The sequence below is a fragment of the Neopsephotus bourkii genome, unplaced genomic scaffold (assembly GCF_033783945.1).
Source record: "Neopsephotus bourkii isolate Nb327-2 ecotype Australia unplaced genomic scaffold, CSIRO-AGI_Nbou_v1 NB_284, whole genome shotgun sequence".
Lineage (NCBI taxonomy): Eukaryota > Metazoa > Chordata > Aves > Psittaciformes > Psittacidae > Neopsephotus > Neopsephotus bourkii.
In genome coordinates, this window is record NW_026900793.1 from 1,225,512 (window position 1) to 1,244,165 (window position 18,654).

Below are 18,654 nucleotides of genomic sequence, written 5' to 3' on the forward strand. Positions count from 1 at the left end.
AAGGTTCCAGGCTGAGATGCTGGAAATTTGGATTTAATAACTGTGTAATGTACAGACCCTCTGTTCAATCTTGGGCAAGCCCCTTAAATCCCCCCAAGAAGCACCTCCTTTTCAACCCTTCATCCATCACCTCTACACACAGGGTAAGCCTTTGGTGGCAGTGTCTCTTGTTCTGCACGTATGCAGCACAGAACTATTCTTGGGTCTGCCCAACCACCACCATGAGAGCAGATAACACCCAGAAAAGCTGCATACACTCACATTATTCTTACCCTTCATCTTATTTATGGCACAACATCCTTCCCAAAAGGAACTTGGAAATTGTCTCACTAGCACTGCTGCTTTGGCTGCAATCTGACTCCTATGTGTGTCTGTGCAAAAACTGCTATAAACTGCGAAACTGCCACGGCTATTTTTAAAGCATTTGGATAGAATAGTGAATCACAGAAAACAGTAGACAATGGAGCTATATATTAAGTTAACATTCACTACTGAATAGATATGCAAACAATAATCAATAGTGTTTCAGTTTTTAAAAACTTCCTAGTAAATTCAGTTTTCCTTCACCCTTTTCCTATTACAGCCAAGCTTAACAGAATACGAGCAAGGAACACATGGACAAGCAATTGTCATAAAGTGAATTAGGAAGGTAAAAAGTTCAGAGGATTATTGGTGGAAGCTGGAAGGATACACAAGGGGAACTATTATATTATTTTCCTAATAATACACTATGGAATTCTGGGTCTGAAACAGGTTTCTGTGCTAGACAGACCTCTGCTAAGTGCTTACAGCAGGATTAGCAAACTCAGGTTGTTCAGGGCAAGTTACAGGTAAATATCATGTAATTTCTTCTGTGTATATAGAACCTTATGCCCGGCAAAAAGTCCATGGAATTCACAAGGAGGCAAGAGCAACAATAATAAGGGCCATAAATCTACTTTTATGCATCTGAAAACAAAACTTACTGCGTCTTTAGAGCTCACAACCCATGTATGCTCTCCTGAAGGCATACACGCTACTTCTTACAGAGCATGGCTGCACCAAAACCTTAACATTGTTAGGAAATAGGCCTTACCTGCAGCCCCTCACTCCTAATCCTTGGGTCATCTTTAACCAGCCTCTCGGACACATCATTTTAGGTGCTGCAGCACAAGCAGTACACGCCGTATTCAAGGTAAACATCGTCTTGATATTGCATCGCATGGATTTTAACTTCAAAAGAGAAAACAGGATGGAAATAAGCCCAGATTAAATTGTTACCCTTGCCAGCCTTCCCTATCTTTATCAAGATTGCACCATTCTTTAGATAGCAGTGGGGAGGGCAGTGACCAGTGCAGCTGCTGGGAGGTACACCACACACTCAGATGGGCTAAACCAGCATGTCACGCTGTTGCATGCTGCTCTGCTGGGATCTCAGCTGGAAGGCAACAGGGTAGATCACAGCTATTTTATCTTTCCCTCATGCCTTCACAGCAAAAATTCTAACCATTTTAAAAATAATCCTAACTGTGCACTGTTCATTTAAGCTGCTCTTTTAAAAACATGTGCTAGTGGTATGGGAGGACATGCCCTAAATTAATAACCCTTGCCAGAAGACACTGAATTAGAAAGCAATGTAGCATTTCTTTTCCATGCCATTGACATGATGCAGTTCACTGGTGTTCCATGGGTCCCAAGAACCGCATGCATTAGTTCAGTCTATTACCCAGAGCCCAGGGGCCGCTCACACAGATAAATCCCATGGCAATTGTCTTCAAGGTGTGTGCGAGGATGGAGAGGTGGGGATTAAAATGAAAGGTGTTCTACACTTCTCTGGACACCTGAATGCCTCTCAGGCTTTTATCCTAGATGAAAAGGACTCCAGAAACATTGGCAAGATGACCAGGTTGGGCGCTTGGATAATTCACATGGCTGGTGGTAAATTCAGCATGAGTCCTTCCAACCCAAGCAGAGTAACTTTAGGGGTTTAGGTTTCCTCACAGGGCTTTCCTGAGCCCCCATAACAATTAACTCTACTTCTTCCAATGAAACATAGCCTGAGCGACAAAAAACATACAGCCTCAGAGCGGATAATCATCAGCATCAAATGCCAACTTGTTACTAAAGCTCGTGATTTTACCCCAAAAGCATTTCCTTGAATTTCTAAACCCCTGGAGGGAAGCAACTGCACGGAAAACTCACTGCTCATTTTAAAAGAGACAATGCTTGCCACTGATGATGACAGAGAAAACTGGGAGGCACAAGCTGTGCTTGCCTGGAGAGGTCGGTGCCTGGAGAAAGCCCCATGCAGCTCACCTCAACTGTGCCTCTGCAGGCACTTTGTTTGCTGAGAATAAACCCATTAGATAAGATTTTGGGAGGAGGCCTTGATCTGGGGTCTTTTGAGCCTCTCCTGAATAACGGCCTTAATGCAGCAGCCTCCTGGGCTCAGGACTTCTTGTTTTGGACTCCCATCAGCAATCTTCGCTTTGCTTCCTCTGAACTTTGGCCTAAATGCATATATTTGCCTCAAGGCAAGGCAGGAAGCCCATGGCTTCCCATCAGTTATCAACAGCTCAGGAAGGCCCTCCCAAATGATAGCCAGCAGACCCTGTCAGGAAAACCTCCTGAGAGATAACCCTCCAGTCCCACGTCTACAGAGACATCCCTCTGGAATGTTTTCCTGACTCACATCCACATTCCCTCAGCCTGGAGCTGTTGAGCTTTTGCTCATCTTCATGGATCCATCTTCTGGAGCCATCCATACAAGAATGCTGCCCAACGCAGAAAGAGATTTCTGTGTCTGTAGTTGCCCTTCACATAGATATTAATTCCTAGCTGCACATCTGGGGCTTTTCTTACTGTACAGTAACCTCCACCGCCTTCAGTAGCAGAATCCTCAAAGAACCTGTTACAGCAAGGATTCCCTTGCACTAGGAACAGCTCGAACCCAATCTGAGATCCACCAAAGCTACCTATCCATGCCCCGTGAGCACCAGCTTCACTCATTTTATGCAGCAGGACAGAGATCACCTTTGCTGTTCCTTCTATTTCCACCCCACTGGCACACAGAGCAGTCAGAGGTTTCCCCTTTTTCATAGAGCAAAACTGAGAAGACAGTCTCTATGGATGGATAAACGATGTGCTACCTCTGGAGTACTTTGTCTTAAAAGATCTTCAGTGCTTGATGTGCTAGGGAAGTTGCCCATCTAACCAGCTGATTCAAGGACAAATTAGGTCTTCAGATTAAAGCCGGGCTTTGAGAGGACCCAGCTGAAGCCAAGCACTCAGCTCTGACAGAACAGTTCACCTCCTGCCTTTCTGGTCTCACCAAGTCCCAGCTTAACCTTCACTGAGACAAAGCTTTGGGAAGAGGAATGGGAAGGTGCCCAAGGAGGAAACAGGAAGGTTGATGCCTTCCCATGGGTTATGATGTTAACACTGTCAGAATTAACCCCACAAACCTGTATGAGACGTCTGAGCCACCCTATCTGTATGAAAAAGAGCACACAAACATTAGAGCACAAAATACCAAATGAAAACTCTCCAATCTTCTATTTCATCTGTACTTCAGACACCAGGAATTGGCTGTCAAACACAGCTGGGCTATTCAATGTATTCTCTGTCATGCTGGTGGAGGAAGCCACTGTTATGCTCACATTTTCCTTCTCTTTCCTTCATCAATGTGACTCCATTTCTAGATGGAGATGGACACTGGGAGAGAAGGGCTATCACTCCTCCCTTTCAGCATCTTTTACCACTTGCAGCCCCCTAAGACAAGGCAGATCATTGTGGAATCCCCCCTACCCTACTTTCCTGGGACACTTCATGATCTTCAGGCAGCTTTCCAGTAAGATCTTCCCCTTTTTATAAAGAAATACTCCTGTGTCAGCAGCAACAGGCAGGAGGAAAGAGGAAGAAAACAGCTGAGTGGAAAATAAAAAAGATATTTCCTTTCTTGTTTGAGTGACAGAACTGATGAAGCAGTCATTTTCTGGAGAGTTTTGCATCTTAAGAAAGCAGAAGAGGGAAGCAAGGAACATAAATGCAGCTGTTTGAATACTGCAGTTTTGGAGAGGATGAAAGGCAGACAGGAGTTTGAGTCAGAGGTGGCTCCTGGGGCACAGCCTCATGGTACAAAATGAGGCTCTGCTCCCTTGGGTACATCTGTTTGAAGATGCTGGAGAGGAAGCAGCAAGAGGAAATGCAGCAATGCTACCTGGAGGGCTGAGAGTCAGTGAGGTGCATGGTGGCTATGCCAGGGAAAGGGGGTGAAAACAAGTCACTGTTGTAAGCAGGTGACGTTATGAGCCTGCACTGTATCACACTTTGGGTACAACACAATGGAAAAGAAAGACTGGTGCTCTCAAACAGATCAAAAATGAGAGGAGGCCCTTAGCAGAAGACATCTAGCTGTAGCTAAGAGAAATTAAGAGCCAGGGTGCCTCTGTCCACGCTGAGCTCTGTCTTGCCAGGGCTCGACTGTGCTCTCTCCCTGCACTCAAACACATGCATGTGTGTGAGCAGCCATTGCCCTCTGTGCTTAGCTGAGACATATCTTAGCTTCTGAATGTTGTAGCGTTTCCTTCTCTCCTCTCCCTTTGACATGGATGTCCTTCCTTCTCAAGTGCTCATGTTTCTCTTACTCCACCTCAAAAGAATAAGCTGGAGAGGTTTTTTTTAAGGGCTACTTTCATTCCCCTCGTTTTCACTCTTTATCTTTTCCTCCCAAACTGGAACACAAATCCTTCTGCATGGCAAAATCTCAAGGAAGAAAGAAAAACACATTTGGACGTCAGTGTTTGGCTCCAACAATCCTGGGAGCTGGTTTGGGAAACATTCATTATCTAATGAATCACCAAGTTTCCAGCACATGTGCCCTTTACAAAACAGAGCTGTAGACACATGCTTGAGTCATTATAGTCATGTACCTCCCCAAGAAGTTTTCAGTAATGCTAGCTAAACAGACCAGTGTCTTCTGGACACACAAACCCTTCACGTTTGCCCAAGGAAGGCACTTTTCAGCATGAGGATGAACCATCAAGCTCAGAGATCACATAACACAAGATCTGCTGTTGCCCTGGGTGTTTCCTACTGTCTCAGCTGCAGAGCACTGTGCAGGAGGCACAGGGATGCAGAAAGCACTTCCCTCATTTCCCCCCTGCCTCCATTCATCCTCCAGTACAGCCTGGGATTGGCTTCCCCCTAGCAGAAGAGCTGTCGTGGTTCTCACAACTGCTGCATCCTCCCCAGCCCATGCCACGAGGCATACACAAACCAAACCAGGCTAACCCATCCGCTGTCATGTCTGAGCCACCAAAACAGAGCCCTGCGGTACCATCGCTGAAAAGCTAGCACAGAGTCTCTCCTTTCTCTCTTAGTAGCCCCTGCAAGGCTCCTGCAAGCCAACGGAGGCCTCTTGCGGAGTCAGCACTCCTACTGCAGTCAGATCCAATGGCCATCCGAAACTATCAAAGAAGGCTTCATTGGACTCGTATTTTTCCTTATCTCCCATTATAACTTTTCAAATGTTTCTTCTCTTTCTCCAAAAGAAGAAACCTTTTAGGGAGAAAAAAACCCCAAAAACCGAACTCTAAAGGGGAGTTATTTCACCTGGATTAAATAAGCTGCTCCAGATGTGATGCAAAACACTGCCCTTCTCTGTGAGTGGGTACTTATGACCTGATACAACTTTTTCACATCAAGCCAAACACCTGAGTGGCTTGAGAAATCAATACAGTGTCCCAAGGTGAAGAGACATAAATTTGCACCTCCACTAGTTGAAGATGTGAGCCTGTGCTTCTGAATGCACAGAACCTGCCCTTCCAGACAAAGGAAAACCACCAGCAGAGACACTTCTTCATGTGATGATCCTACAAACTAAAAGCTCATGAGGTTCTTACCTTATTTGTATGCTTATTAATTATTTATGGCCCTTTTGTTAAGGGGTTTATACAACAGCTTCCACCTAAATTTCTGACAGAAGCATCTTCTGAGTGCCCTGGCTTTCTATAAATGAAGTCTTTCAGACTCACATGCACCTTCCTTAGCACAGGTCTCTCCACTCCCCACAAGGCCCATCGTCTTTCGAGACAAGACAACCCTTCCATAGCTTGGGTCCCCAGACTTCCAAATGCTTCCACAGCTTCTGACTTTGCAGGCCAGTTCATTCTTCCAACAGCAGGACACCAGAAAGGCGGTGGCAGAAGACAGTACAGTAGGAACTAGTGTGAATTCTAGCCTATAGAAAACAGGATGCCTCACCATGGAGCCTAGGGAACAGATCTACAAGGGCATCATACATTCTTCTAATGCTGCTGCTAAACACAAGAGCAGAGATGTAAGAATCAAAAGAAAACCAATGAAACTGAAACAAAAGGGAAAGTATTCCACACCGCTCACCAGGGAGCTGCTGGGAAACGCACCTGAAGCAGATATATTTACCCTGTTGCAAAGCATCACTTTGATGGGATTTTTTATTTATTTATTTGTTTTTAATAAAAGTCTCCTGGGAAGTTTATGGACCTGTCTCCCATCACACAGACAAAGATGCTGAGTATATTCCTTTCATACTGCTACTTTCGCATTCAGTGTGAAACAAATCTAAAACTCAGGCAGCTCCCTTCAACCTTATTTGTAGTTCCTCAGTTTGGACTACACACATACATACCTACACATAAGCAAAGAAGATACTTTACAGTCCTGAAGCTTAATTATGGCTGTTATCCTACACAGAACTAAAAGCCAGTGAAAAAAGAAGTTTTGGGGAGGACGATTTCATAACATGCAACCATCTAAACACGAGGAATCATTCAATGAACATTTAGACAAAGACTCGCAGACTCACCTTCTGGCTCTGGCACTCAGCTGTGGGAGCGAAGCACGCTGCTAAGAAGAAAACCAGCAACCCAGGAGGATGCATTTTCACGCTTTCACAGGCAGGACCCTTTCCACAGAAGGGGTGGCGATAGAGGCTGCAATTTCTGTAAGATAAGACCGCCTACTACGAATCAGATCCAAGAAAAACCAGAGGTTAAAAGTAAACAGGGAGAGAGCATTTTCGCCCTGTGCTCTGTGGCTGCAAAGCCTTCAGAAGTGGATCTGCTGCTTGGAGCGTTACGTCTGAATTAACACCACCTTTTTCTTTCTTTCTATTCTTACTTTAAATGCACAAGCAGAACTCCTTAGTAAAAGGTTTACTCAAAACAGGAACATCTACGGATTTCCTCTTACATATCAGTTCAAAACAGAAGGAAGGAAATCCTTAGTTTTCAACTAATTGCAATGAAAAAAGGTTAACTGTATGCTTAACTGGAGGCAAATCCAAGGGGCAAGCTTAAATACCATGAATTCATAAAGGGTAAGTTAATTTCCTTTTATCATTGATGTTAGTGTGTCCACACTACCTCAAAGAGAAGGTAGACCTGACCACTGCCTATCCCAAAGTATACATGAACAATGCAAATGCCATGCTGTGCTTCAGAGGAATAATGCAAGCACATTGTATCAATCAATCAAGCAAGCTCTTTGGGTAGGCTTTGGTATTTAAAATATTTAAGTTTCTCAGCAGGAAAAGCATCACATTTTGCAGGTGCTATGGCAGCAATGGCAAAATACATCATTTTCCAAGCACTCTGCTGACAGTTTGATGAATCCAAGGAACACCTCCATAGCACTCGAATAGAAAACCCCTAAAATTTGATTTCAAAAATACACACTAGCCTGAGGTATGGTCTGCAATTTATTTTCTCCTTTTGAACACCAGAAATAACCAAGAATTGATTATCAACAGATTTGAGATGGACTTTGTCTCCCTACACTACCGAGAGTATCCACAGTACTGAGCGGTCTAAGGACTATTTCTGTTAGTGACAAATCCTGCTTAATTTCTGAGCCATTGATAGCACATGAAGGTGCCTGAACGAAGCTAGGATAAGAAGCTGTTCTTGTCTTCACATAAATAATGGAGAGCATTAATATTTTCTTGCCCCCTGCAACCACACATACACATGCTAACATATGAAGGACATAAAAACTGCAGTACTTACTAGTGCCGTCAATTGTGCTTTACCTCTTCTTCCATCCTACAGAGAGAGCCAGCATGATGAACAGCCAGCACTGTTATATATCCTGCACTAACAGGAAGCAGATAAGGCACACAACCATCCACGGCAACCCATGTGAGAAGTACCAGCCCACAGCTCAATCTGACGACTAAACCCCCTTGTCCTGTTAGAGGACAACCGCAGCCCTGGGGCTCCCACTGCCAACAGACGGGCACTGCCAGAGGGCTCACACAGCTCTGCAAACCCCTGGGTACCCCCTGTGCCTGTGAAATGAGGCAGGGTCCACATCGCTCAGACCACCTCTGGCAGGATGGTAAAGTCACGGATGGGCAGTGAGAACGTTCTTGTGGAGTGGGAATTAGCATAGAAGCTGTACAGTCACGGTGCCACACTGGCCACCTACACAGAATGAGACTGCTAGTCTTAGGCACACACATCTATAACAGGCGGCCTAGAAGGATGCTGAGTGCTGTTTGGTGGGTTTCCCAAGAGCTGGGTATATGACATAAGGATTATGTTGTCAGGGATAGCTAGTAAGTTTTTAAGGTGAAAATAGATTACCCTAAGGCACCTGGCATCTTCTAAGGAATCTTCAGACCATTTTCTAACAGAGTTGACACTAAAAATGGTACAGGGGAAAAAGGACACAGAAAGGCTGATTCCAAGGCTCTCCACTGCTGCTTGTCATTACCTATTACAAGGAAACTAGGAAGGGAAGTGAGGGACGGCTTCGTGTCATTCCCATCTGATTTAAATCAGATTCACAGCAACGTCAAAAGCTTCACAGCCAGCTTCTTTATCTGACTATGTATCAAAGACAAGCAGTACAACAGCAAAATACAAGTTAAAAATGCAAACACTGAGTAGTGCCATTGTACAACAGCAGAGCATAAACTGAAAAATCAGATCATCTGTCACCAGACGCTGCTTTCCTGATCAAGCAGCAGAGCCAGCATGTTGCATCCACTGCTCATGAACTGCTCTGAGGGATGGAAACACTTCACTGATCACTGCTGCACCTGGAACACCAAAACCCTTATCAACTTTGGATCTATGTGAGTCTGTCCATTAAGGTGAAGCACCAACGGCCTCCAAATTAACGGGTGGCCAGGAGCCATTGGTAACACTCAGAGCACAGTGGGAAGACGCCAGTGTACTTGCAGTGGCGTTGTCACCAAAGATGGCAACACCAGCATGGAAACAGCACAGGGGGCAAAGCTGGGTGGAAAAACCTACTGCTCCACTTGCACTGTTTCTGTTCTTGTCTAATGGATGGATGCCTCCTAGGCAGACAGACAGACTTTCTCATGGATGGCATCAATAAAAGTCTTGTGACTTAGAGACCAAATGCCTTGGATTGATTTTTTTGGTGGCTCTGCTTTGTCCAACACCCTTCAAAACTGTCAATAAATAAAAAACCCCAGTGCCCTCACTCCCGTCTGCATGAGACCAGCCCATATAGAGACATCTGCACAGAGCAGTTAGATCTTCTAACGTCCCACAGAAAAAGATCCTGAGATCTGACAGAGAGCTCAACATCTTTTCCCTTCTAAACAGTCCAGAATTTACACAGGAAATACCCAGTAGTGCATTAAGAATGAAGCCGTGGGACTTGCTATGTCATTAGCAATTATAGGAATATGTAAGACAGGAAAACTGGGGGGGGGAAAAGCCTTCATCAAAAGGAAAATTTATAGGCAAGACTTGTAAGGATCTAATCACAGAGCATGCGAACAGCCCCGTGGAGGCAGGGGAGAAGGATTTTCATTCACATCCTAGCCAATATCTGATTTAACAGGGTTGTGCAAATCCAGTTTTAAAACATACAGTAGTTGCTGTCAGCTGTCTGCCAATGTGCCTTAGCACGGGGGCTTGTTCTGGAAAGCACAGTGGTTGACTTATCAGCCAAGTATCTCCTCTGCCCATTCCACAGGAGGCAGCTGGTTTAGCAGTTGAGGTCACACATCTGCATGTGAGGGTCTCGGAATCATCATCTTCAGCTTCTGGCCCTGACACAGACTGCTTCTACAAAACACTCATGATTTGCCTTGTAGTCTCAGTCTCAGATCATCAGCAGATCACTGGCAAGCAGCACTGCTCAGGACTTTTGCCTCACTTGCTGTTTTTACTTTATGCATTGATGGTTCCCTGGGTAATCAGGGTTCTCACTGGGTCCTCTGAAATAACTTGTCTAAGACCTGGCTTTTGTTTTTCTGCGCACACATTAACATTCAGAGCTGAGAAACTGCTGGCAAAAAACTACCCAGCCTGTTCCATGGGGGAAAAAAGAGTAGCCTGGGTAAAGGCAAAGGATACAGATACGACTGCCTCCAGCCTCCATGCCTGTGTCAGACACCGCAGTTAAACCGCTGGGTCACCAGCCCTCCTCTGTGATGCATGCAGCCCTGGCAAGCTTCGGCAACTTCCTGCTATTGAAACCTTTTGTTTAAGGGAGCTTTACAGAAATTAGAGGCAGGAGGAAGGATTTGCCATACAGAGCACAGGGCTGCTGCTGGAGCTCACCAGTTGGTTACACCCACAGCGAGACATGGACTCTCGTTCCACTCTTCTCAGTAAGCTGGGATGGAACATGAAGTCTCTTTGCTCTGAACTGTGAGTGTGTAAGAAGGCTACGAGTCTGAAGAGGTACTACCAAAGGATTCAACAGACAAATGCTTGTGTGTAGGAAGAGGGCCAGCTGTAGCACTCTTACTGAACCTACTCCCGAGGCTCTTGGTGAAGAGACTAGGGTACAATCCTGATTTTTTTGCCTTTTTTTTTCATCTTGGCAAACTGGAAAGTGCAGGAATTTTATTAAAGTTCGCTGACAAAGCAAAAAAGCAGAAGGGTCACACGGGAAGTAAAGAGGAGTTCGCTTATCTCTCTCTCACACACACACACACACATGCAATGGTCCAAGCAGACAGGTAGAGCTGCCTGAGCACAGCGTTGCCATGTCAGTCAGGAAGAAATTATCACAGCTGCTCACATCCTGTTAGGTCAAAACCTCGAAGGGCAACAGTACAAATGTCAGTACATAAATGCTGGAAGTCCTGGCCTGTTCATTGCTATTGACTGCCAGCTCCTTTACACACGCTCCTGCAGTGCAAGCCAGCTACGTATGTCCCATCTCTTGGTTTTATTTTTGTACCTTTCCCATCTATTAAGCAGTTGGCCTTGCTCTGGGACAGTCAGGCACTAAACTCCCAACACATATTGAATATGAAGTCTGAGTAAAAGTCTTTTGATGAGGCTGAGCTATTAAACCCAGCACCCTCTCACACCAGCATGATCAAAGAGGCAGTGTGCTTTGCTTGCCCATGGTGATGCTGCTTATCCTTCACATACCATTATAAGGGATAGAAAGGGTGTATAATGTGCCTGTCTGAGAATGGCATAATAGAGATAGGAGTTTGGATTCCACTATCCCATCATTTTAGAGATGATGTGAGTTCTTGTTACCCCTTCTTAAAGACTGAAGCACAAGGGCTTTGTGCCCACCTTACCAACGCCGGCTATTACTCTTTATGCACCTATTCAGGTGTTGGGGTTTTTTTCTAGCTTTGGCTAGTGTCTTTAGCACATTTTTGGTCTAGTGAGTTTCATATACCCCTTTTTTCCACACCAATTTCTAGCTTTCCAAATTACTAACTGCCCTTCAAAATCAGGTAGACAGCAAGAAACAGAAGTCTGCAATCTGAACCACACCTCATGCTTTTCCTTGCACTGCTGCTTCTCCAGCTACATTTAGTACATTCAAGTGAGAAGCAGCAGCATTTTGTTTTAACTCAGTTAAAAAAGAAACTCCTTATCAAAGCTGACAAGAACGGGAGAACATGTCAGGAGGCTGATGCAAATACACCACCACTCAGTCCCTCCACAGCCAGGCAGATCAGAGTGCTGTAAGAGCAGCACAGGAATGAACAGAGGCCAGGCAGGACGCAGGTCACACCAGCATGTTTTCTTACACAGAAAGCAGTTTAGCTCGGGTCAGGTCAGCACCCCATTTACTTTCCTTCCAATGAAACTCATATGCGATTTTCCAGTTGTAATAAAAGGGAAGTTTTAAAGCTTTTGGCCAGATCTTCAGCAGATGTCACTGAACGTAAATAATGACGGGATCTTCCAAGGGTGACACATCTACACCAGCTGCAAAGCCACACTGTGGTTCAGCAGATACCTTTATCAGGCAACTATCCCCACTTGCCTACATGCACTTTTAGCTACTCAGATGTTGTCCTAATGTTAAATAGGGTTGGAAACCATAAAAGATTTCTGCATGAAAGATCACTAAAGAAAAATACACCTGCAGGCTCCATAGCGCTCCTGCAAAAAGGAAGGAAGAAATCAAGACTGTCTCGTGTGACCGCAACCACTTACAAACCAATCTGTTTCACAGAACTTTCTCTAGAAAGTGATTGTGGAAAGCTCTCAGAAGCCTTTATGAACTGAAACCATCGGCTAATTCAGAAAGATAGGGCGAAGGAAAACTCTTCAAATAAATCCCTTTACATAGAAACAAAGGATTGCATCAGAATTAGACAACAGGCTCGTGCTGAGGAATGACAGTAAGGAGAATCTTTCACCTTAATATTGCACTTAAATGAACAGAAATCCGCACCCAAATCATTGTAGCTCCAGCAGATTTTAACATGGGCAGAAGAGCACGGAGGGTATCAGATGTGTGGAGGATTTCTCGGTCTGGGTTTGTTGGGGTTTATTTTGTAAAGAGCAACATTAAACAGAGCTGAGGGGTCAGAGCAGAAACTTCACATCGCCCACACCAGGGTGTGAGAGATTATTTATCCGAAAAAGATGCCCTGAAAATACACAATCCTGGTAGCACTGCAGCTGAGATACTTAATGGGAGAATAACTGGAAGAATACTGTCATGCGTATCTAATGAATTACTGAACATTTTGTTCATCTTCAAATGCGATCAGAGCTTACCAACAACTCAAGGGGAAATCGTACCTTTGCCCTGGATTAATAATCTGATCTAAAGGGACAGATTTAATGTTTGAAACAGCTGTGGACTTCAAAGAATTTCAAGTTTAATCCCAGCTGTGTTCTTGCTGCAGTAAGATCTGAAAGGAAACCTTGGCTGCTCAAACTGTGTAACAGGAGGGGATTATCCTTGCTTATTCTAATACAAGATTCTATGATATGCATTAATGTATTAAAATAAATCTGACCAGTTGGGCTTTACAAAAGATGCTTGGAAAGAGAACTCTGGTCTGACTAATGCACAGGTCATCCCCCAGAATAGGCCTTATAAAAAAGATGGAAGCAAGGTTAGGTTACCCAGAAGTATAAACCCCTAGGTACAAGAGACATGCAGATCTATTCATGTTGCCTCAAATCCCATGCAGTTCCAAAGCACTCAGTACAGATTCCCTCTGCATTCACTTAAACCATAAGCCACATTGTGAGTGATCTGCTTATCTGGTAAATTTTCAAATGCTTTGCATATCAGACTATTCAAGTTGCCACAGGCTCCTCCTAAGTGTTACCTACAAGAATTACAAGTGATTAAAAAGTTTACATCAGAAAGAATGAAGACCTAAGCTTTTAATTATATTTTCCCTAGATTTTTTTATTTTAGAAATTCGGGTTTTTTCTACCTAGTGAAGATTAAGCTTAAATGAATGTAAGCATCCTTAAGTTTTCAGGGAACACACAACCTCTAAAATACAGGAAAATTTATTTCACCCCAACAGCCTACCTTAGTCCCTGAGAGTACCTGAATAGTTCAGTTTGGTCTACTCTTGAAAGGGGATAGTTTTCCTCTGCAGAAGTGTGAGCAGAGAAGCACTCAAGTAACGCTTTTCACCTCTTTGGTTGCTTAGGGAACTCCACTGCATCCTGCAGTACAATTTGGCTGCCTGTGTCTGTCGCCTTTGCACTGACTGCACTATTCCTTGCACCTGGAGCACAGCCCAGCTCCACATCAGCATGTAAAATAGTCCACAGAACTACCAGATTTCCAGCTCCACTGTGGACTTGCCCTTCTTGGGGAAAATTCAAAACTTGTTTGGACCAGGCCCTGAGTAATCTCTTTGGAGTTTGACTGCTGGACCTCCAGAAGTCTCTTCCATCATAACTTCTTCCATGTGTTTTCCTAAGGAGCATCAGTTTTAAGCAACATCCTCTGGCACATACGTATCAAACCTGCTTCCTCCCTTCTTATTCCCAGGGGATATAGAACAGTCTTTTTCAAAGTCACAGTATTCATAATACTAAGGACTTTACTATCACAGAGGAGACTAAACTTGTTGGGCATGATAACTCTGTGACAGAATGCTTTTATTTGACCAAGCAAGGACAAATAACCTTCAGACTTTGTTACCTTCACTGTCCTTTGATGACATACAAGACTTCGTAAGTTAGGCTTGAAACTTGCCAACTCGGATGACAGCTTGGAAAGCAAAGCCCTAATATCTGACAAAGAAGCAAAAGTACTTGAAATATAACCTCCTTAAATTGTATTTAGAAGCTGCAGATCCTCAGTTTCCATGACTCAGCTCTATTTCTGGACCAGTAAAAACTTGCTATAGTAGAATAAGCTATTTTCTTCTTTCATCTTGCTGCATATTTCATACTTTACAATACACTCTAGGAACACAGCATGTGCTGCTGAACTGCCGTATGGTTATTTGAATTTATTTTGTGTTTACAAGATAAAGACAAGGCCAAAAGAAAACTGTCAAATTACACTTTATTTGTATTGACAAGATAGGCAAAAGAAAGACTTTGTGTTCAGAGATACAAATTCATTATTTGCTGACAGAATGCTTATACACCCATGTTGGGTATTTCCACTTTCAAGACAATACTAATTGGACCTTTTAAACAGGTAATTCCTCTTTATCCTTGGATAAGGAAAAAACTCCAATGAAAATGCCATATGAAAATCTGTTACCTGCTTTTGGCTCAAATTTTCCTAAGTTCATGATTGGCAGCAAATAATCACATTTGGCCTCAAAGAAAAACGTATGTAAAACTGTAAGATCATTAAATAATAAGCATTAGAGCAGAATACCCAAAATACTTCTCATACAAAGAACATTGCACTTGAACATACACAAGCATTTACCTTTATTTACACATGAGAATTTGTATAGAACAGCAAGACTGATATATACAGAAAAATAGCAGAAACCTTTACAGCCCTAGAGAGCATATCTAGTGTTGACTCCTTAATTTTTCCATACAGTTTCCCAGGATGTGTCATGATTATTTTTTTTATTATATACTATTGCATAAAAAATAGACTTTATAAGAAGTTCAGTCCCAGTTAACATGTCAGAATATTTCTATGTACTATTAAATGTTCACTGCACTAGGGAGCAAGGGAGTCCAGGTCACGTCCTTATTAAAATACAGAACTTAACGGGTGCTATTTAAACACTGTGCTTTATCTCAAAACCATTTACCTGTGCAATAACTAGCCAGTGAGTTCCAAAGGCAATTCCCTACCACACAAGATCTCCCATTGTCTTGCAAGCAATGAAATTAATTTCTCCCTGCTTTCTGCACTTGGGATAAAGATGCACCACTGGATCTCTCTGCTCCTGCTGCCTTCTTGGTTAGGATTTCCCTTTGGGACACTATGAGTTTCTCCAAAGTGATCCAGTGTTAAATTCTGCATCAGATCCTGATTCTGAACATCATCAAACACAAACGTAAGGGCCTGTGGATATGTCTGATAACCCATAAGCACCCTATCTAAATCCCGGATTCGTCTTCCATCTGCAAGTTGATACTTATCTCTCTTTGGCGGTTCCTTAGCAAATTCAGGCAGTGGGTAACTGACATAATCTTCATCAAAGAGAAACAGATCGGAGCTGGTTAATATAAGTGTTTTAGGTTGAAGCAAACTAGCATTTTGGGCAGATCCTTCAACATGATTTACTTGAAATGCCAACACATACAGAAGGATGTTGAGGGACTGAAGATTAGTCAAACTATCCATCTTCTCTGCCACTAGAAAAGCAAGGTCCCCAATTTCCTCTTCATTTGGATAAATAAATTTCACTCTGCTAGAGTGAATCAGTTCATAATTGTCCATTTTTCCTGCAAGAAACATACATTTTTATATTTAGCACTCTAAAATAGTTTCTTAATATATTACCATCTGCAACTAACCTTTGATGGTTGGCTGCAGCTGGAAGAATTCAAGGTTTGGATCTATTCATATACAGTTTTACTTATATACAATATTGGAATAATTGTATTTGGATTACAGATCCTTACTGGAGTCTTCTCTTGCATTGCCAACATACTTTTCTGCAAATTTCTAGCCACACAACTAGTTCAGAGAGTTGGCAGAAGAGGATCCAAATAAGTACAGCTGGATTCTCAGAGATGATCCACCTCCCCACCATCTGACCTCCTCTGCCTCCTTCCCACTCTCCAGTTCTGAGAACACTGAAAGCATTATTAGATCACAGAACACAAACAAAATCCCTGCTTCTTTTAAGCAGAGAGGAAAGACAGAAACTGAACCAAAAAAGGAAAATTATTCTGATTTTCATGCATTCTGGAAGGGCAGAAGGTGACACAGTCCCTTACTCCCTAAAAGTGGTGAAATACAACATAGCAAAGCTTTAAGGAAGCATGCCAGCTTTTTTCACAAAACTGGTCTAATGAGAGATGCCTTCCCATTAAACCTTGCACCTTCTGAGCTTACAGAGATTCTCAGCACAGTTACAATAACTGTCATTCTTCAGGAAAATGCCATTTTATTTCATGCCTTCAACTAGATTCAGAATTCTAAGAAAACAATTTCACCTGATAGTGAAATTAAACCTGATGCCTTAAAAAAAGCTTAGTTTCCACCACATTCCCACAGGATGACAGGATTCTTTTATTTGACCAAACAAAGAAAAGTAACCTTCAGTCTTTGTTACCTTCACTGTTCTTTGATGACTTTACAGGTTAGGCTGAAACATGCAGTAGAGCTACACTAATGTACACCCTAAAATACCGTACTGGAAGTGCTGTTTCTGCTGGACTCAAGAATCCATCACTAATTTCATATGTGCAAGACTTTGTATGTAACAATTCTGTTTAGATAAGGAACATGTAAGAATTAAAGTCAAGAGTCTTGTTAAAGTATTAAATGGGAAACAACTGATGAATAAATTTCCCTCAAGAGTTTGTCATCAGTACACTTTAGATAATGCCCCAAGTATGATACCTAAGTAACTCATGACATATTGAAAAGACTACCTACCTGTGTTTTTACTCCCAAATTCGGAGTAGAAGTCTTTATCTACTGGTTCAGGTGAAGGTGTGCGTGCAAGCAAGGACAGAACTGCCATAAGCTGCTGTATGAAGGTGTGAGTGTTGTAACTGTCTCTTGTCAGGCACGTGACTATATGATCTGCAGAATGTCCTGAAGAAAAGACAGAATGTAAATCACTCACATATCTGTAAATGGCATTATCATTTCTTCAACCAACATGCAACTGTCAACAGAAAAGTATTATTTCTCCTGAAAATATGCATTATTCTGAAAGCTTTCACATCTTTGGAAAATAGAATCCTTACAAATCCCTCAAAAAACAGAAAGAAAATATTTTAAATAATGAGAAATTATAATGTACACTTAGAATTTAACTGTTCAACTACTGCTGTGGGGATTCAACCTTTTTTTATGATTACAATTTATCTTGCAGAAAAAAAACTGCCCTCAGTTTTCTTTGTTACATATAAAGTCACTTCAAATAATTTCCACAAGGGACATTTCACCCCCAAAACACTCAATGCAATCAGAAGACGTTTTAGAACACAGCAGTGTATGGCTCACACGCTTCTGGGCATCAGCCCAGAAACTTCACCCACGTTACTTACATTAAATTTGAAGTTGACATCATTACCTTCTGTAAACTTTAAGGCCTCACTTGCAAAGAATAAATAAATAAATAAATCTATCAAGTACACATTTTGCAACACAGACAGTACTTTGATTTCACTCCTTATTGCAAGCCAAAGCCTCAGAACAAGAAAGTCTTTAGGTTTCCCTTCTGATGTGTCACTAAGTGAATTTTTAGGATCACTTGTGGCACCAATTAATCCTTTGATATTAAATTTCCCATTAAGATGTTGCAAGACAGTGTATCAGCTACAGGTACAGCACCATTGTTACATTAACTTGATTTCTTCAAAGAAAAATAAAATATACTCTTCACTAATAAAGACAGGAATGCATCTAAGGTAAGGCTAAAGAGACCAAATAGAACTAGAAAAATTTAAAGTACAACATGTACTCACCAGTAATTCTGAAGTATTGGTCGAACAGGCCAACATTTACTGACTGCAAGTCATTAAGTTTCAGCACAAAGCAGCAAGAGAGGTGGAAAGAACTATTTTCACAATCTGAGTCTTCTTTCTTCCAAAAATCTGTTGATAAAGGATATATGATAAAGAGTCCAAAGAAAAAATATTCTTCCTTTCCATAAGCATAATTTTTTATATTAAAATCTTACACCTGTATAATACACCAAGGAAGAAATTTGGAAGAAAGTGGGAACAGCAACTAATTTCTCAAGCAAACAATACAAATAAATCTTGTTAGCAGCATTTCTTGAAGTACATGTCACAT

At 42.4% G+C, this 18,654-nt stretch overlaps 2 protein-coding genes across 6 annotated transcripts in view; both read right to left on the bottom strand.

Annotated features, from left to right (window-relative positions):
* Positions 1-8,168, bottom strand: part of STAB1 (stabilin 1) — a 58,259-nt gene extending 50,091 nt beyond the window's left edge. The window contains exons 1-3 of one of the 3 annotated variants that reach the window (XM_061347009.1): positions 8,028-8,168; positions 6,827-6,962; positions 1,076-1,212 (exon numbers count right to left, since the gene is read on the bottom strand). In XM_061347009.1, the coding sequence (XP_061202993.1) occupies positions 1,076-1,212; positions 6,827-6,901 (212 nt within the window). In that variant the 5' untranslated portion in view covers positions 6,902-6,962; positions 8,028-8,168. Of the gene's footprint in view, positions 1-1,075; positions 1,213-6,826; positions 7,135-8,027 lie in introns of those variants that run through there. The other 2 variants (XM_061347010.1, XM_061347007.1) reach the window with 2 other exon arrangements.
* Positions 8,169-14,746: 6,578 nt separating this feature from the next.
* The window catches only part of NISCH (nischarin), a 29,865-nt gene continuing 25,957 nt past the window's right edge, over positions 14,747-18,654 (bottom strand). For all 3 annotated transcript variants that reach the window (XM_061347017.1, XM_061347016.1, XM_061347018.1), the window contains 3 exons: positions 18,324-18,452; positions 17,284-17,445; positions 14,747-16,121 (listed from right to left, as the gene is read on the bottom strand). In XM_061347017.1, the coding sequence (XP_061203001.1) occupies positions 15,493-16,121; positions 17,284-17,445; positions 18,324-18,452 (920 nt within the window). In that variant the 3' untranslated portion in view covers positions 14,747-15,492. The remainder of the gene's footprint in view (positions 16,122-17,283; positions 17,446-18,323; positions 18,453-18,654) is intronic.